Genomic DNA, 2,476 nt, shown 5'->3' with positions numbered 1-2,476 from the left:
ACAAAACGCTTCCCAGAACGTGGCAGGTCCGAGGGTGACGCTTTGTGCCCCTCACCTGCCCCCGTGTCCCTGGGCTGCAGGAGGGCACCTCCCAGCTCACTGGGAGTGCCCAGGAGAGCAGATTCCTGCCCGGTCCTGGCAGTCCCAGCACAGCTGTGTGAGCTCTGCTCTCAGTGGTTCAAGGGGGCACCGACAATCCCAGTTCCTGAGCTGTTCCAGGGACTCTGGGCCCCACGGCCGGGACAGTTCCTTCTTTCAGGTTGCCCAGTCACACCCCCAGACACCACCTCCCTCACAATGTGGTGACTGGAAGTGCCCCCTGGGAGAGGATTTGCAGCTCAGAAACCCCAGCCCATATTGCACAGCCCAGGAGCCTCCTGGGAACAGCCAGGTCACGGGGGGGGAAGGCAATGACTGGAAAGGCTGGCACGACACTGGTAGTGCCTTCCAATTCCCAAAGATTTGAACCAGAGGGCAGCCAAGGGAGCCCTCTCAGGGCTCTGTCCCCGGTCAGCACACATGGATGGATTGGGATTATCCCGCTCTCCTCCTTGCCAGGAGAAGACCAACCACAGGCTACGGGTTGGAGCCCCCGCGTCGAGCAGAGCTCAGCAAACACGCTCAGAGCGGGCTGGGGTTACTGACACTGCAGCACAAGTCAAACACTACCTCCTAAAAGATTGAAAAAATATCTTTAAACAAAATAATGTGACATATTTACATAATTCCTTAAGTGCAAACTCTTGTCACAATTCACGCAGTCGAGCGCGATCTCGACTCCCTGTACAAGAAGGTGCTCTTTCGTTAATGAAAGAAGGACTCTACTCTGTTTTCCTGATTCAGTAACGTGTCTCTTGTGCAAGGCAGTAAAATTCCTGTTTCTTCCCAACATAGTTCCGAAAGCAAACCCTAAATGGAGCCATCCTCTCCCCCACGTGCCGTCCCGGTTACCGCACGACGAGGCAGGAGACGCAGAGCTTGGAGGGGCCGATGCAGTCATCGTGGCAGAAGGCCCCGCAGCCCTTGCACATGATCATGGCTTTCAACCTGCAGTAACATTTGGAAGGGGGGTCCTCCACGCCGCCGTCCTCGGCGAAGGCCTGCACCGGGAGGGGCTGCCCGTGCCCGCCGGAGCTCACGGCCTGGCCGGCGGGGATGGTGGTGACGGTCACGGAGAAGGACATGACGTTCCCCATGGAACTGGCCAGCTGGTTGCACTCGGACAGCCCCGTGATGAGCGAGCCCTGGCTCACGTCGGGCGAGGTGGAGACGTTTATGGTGCCGCTGTAGCTGGGCCCCAGGAGCTGCGCCCCGGCAGAGCCCTTCGGGGGGTGCGGGGCGGGGAGCAGCGGGGGCTGCGCCGAGTCCGGGGACGGGGCGGGAGGCGCGAAGAGCTCGGGGCTGCTGTGCATCCTCCCCCTCATGGCGTGTGCCATCTGCTCCTGCGCGGCCTGCAGCAGGTCCCGGGCCAGCGCGGTGCCGTCCAGCGCCGCAGTGCTCTCCTTGGTGCCGGCTGCCGGCGCTGCCGGGGCTGCCTCGGCCTTCCCAGCCCTCGTCCCCAGGGAGCCGGGACCCACGGGGCTGGTGCTGTGGGATCCCCGCTCCCTCTCACACTGACCGGACGCCTGCGGCTCCTCCTTGACGCCCGAGTGCTCCCGCTCGTCGCCGGTGCTCTCGTCATCCGCGTCCTCCTCGCTGCTGCTGCCCGGGCCGGCCCCCTCCTCGCACTCCCCAAACTCTGCCCTGGGACCCTCCGCGGGACTGCTCAGCCCCAGGCGGAGTTCGGGGTTCAAGGAGAAGCCTCTCCTCAAACTCTCCGAGCCACGGCCGTAGGTGGAGATGTTGAGCAGGTAATGACCAGACATGGCAGGCTTGGACGTCCTCCTGCCCGTGAAGCCCAGCATGAATCTCTGGCTGGTGGAACTGTTCTCCACTGGGAAACCTGAGTGTGGGAGGTTCAGCTGCGAGGGCTGAAGGACGGGCAACAAATTCTGCCTCTGCACCCTCTTGATGAGGGTCTGGAGGATCTGCTCCTGGGTCGCCTTGCTCAGCGCCTCGTGGCACTGGTGCTGCTCATGGCCGGGCTCCTTTCCCGAGGGGAGCGGGAAGGTCCTTGGAATGTGAGGCAGAGGCCTGTTCTGGCAGAAGATCTTCCCGAGCTGCTGTGAGGGCAAACCCGACGGTGCCTCGGCCCCGGCGCCGTTCCCCACCGCACTGGGAGGAGCCGCTGCCCCTTTCTCTTCCCGAGGAGCCAAGGGCACCGCTTTCATCTCTGCTTTGGTGAGCGGCTTCGGCAGGATCTGCTCCAGAGGGACGCTCTTGCCTTGGAGCAGCTGGGTGACCAAAGGGTTGTTGGCAGGAATACTGGAGCTGGCTTTGGGCAGGGCCCCGCCCGGGGGGGTTTTAAGGCCGGGTGCTGCTGAGGGAGCGCCGCAGGGCGGGACGGGGGCAGGAGCACCCACAGCTCCAGCCTGGG

At 63.2% G+C, this 2,476-nt stretch overlaps 1 protein-coding gene across 1 annotated transcript in view; it reads right to left on the bottom strand.

Annotated features, from left to right (window-relative positions):
- Window positions 1-673: 673 nt before the first annotated feature.
- Window positions 674-2,476, bottom strand: part of ASXL2 (ASXL transcriptional regulator 2) — a 16,010-nt gene continuing 14,207 nt past the window's right edge. Inside the window, exon 4 of the mRNA XM_029965973.1 lies at window positions 674-2,471. Coding sequence (XP_029821833.1) covers window positions 948-2,471 — 1,524 coding nt within the window. The 3' untranslated portion in view covers window positions 674-947. The remainder of the gene's footprint in view (window positions 2,472-2,476) is intronic.

This window comes from Manacus vitellinus, unplaced genomic scaffold, assembly GCF_001715985.3.
Source record: "Manacus vitellinus isolate BGI_N305 unplaced genomic scaffold, ASM171598v3 scaffold_128_pilon, whole genome shotgun sequence".
Lineage (NCBI taxonomy): Eukaryota > Metazoa > Chordata > Aves > Passeriformes > Pipridae > Manacus > Manacus vitellinus.
This window is presented reverse-complemented; position numbering and strand designations above follow the sequence as displayed.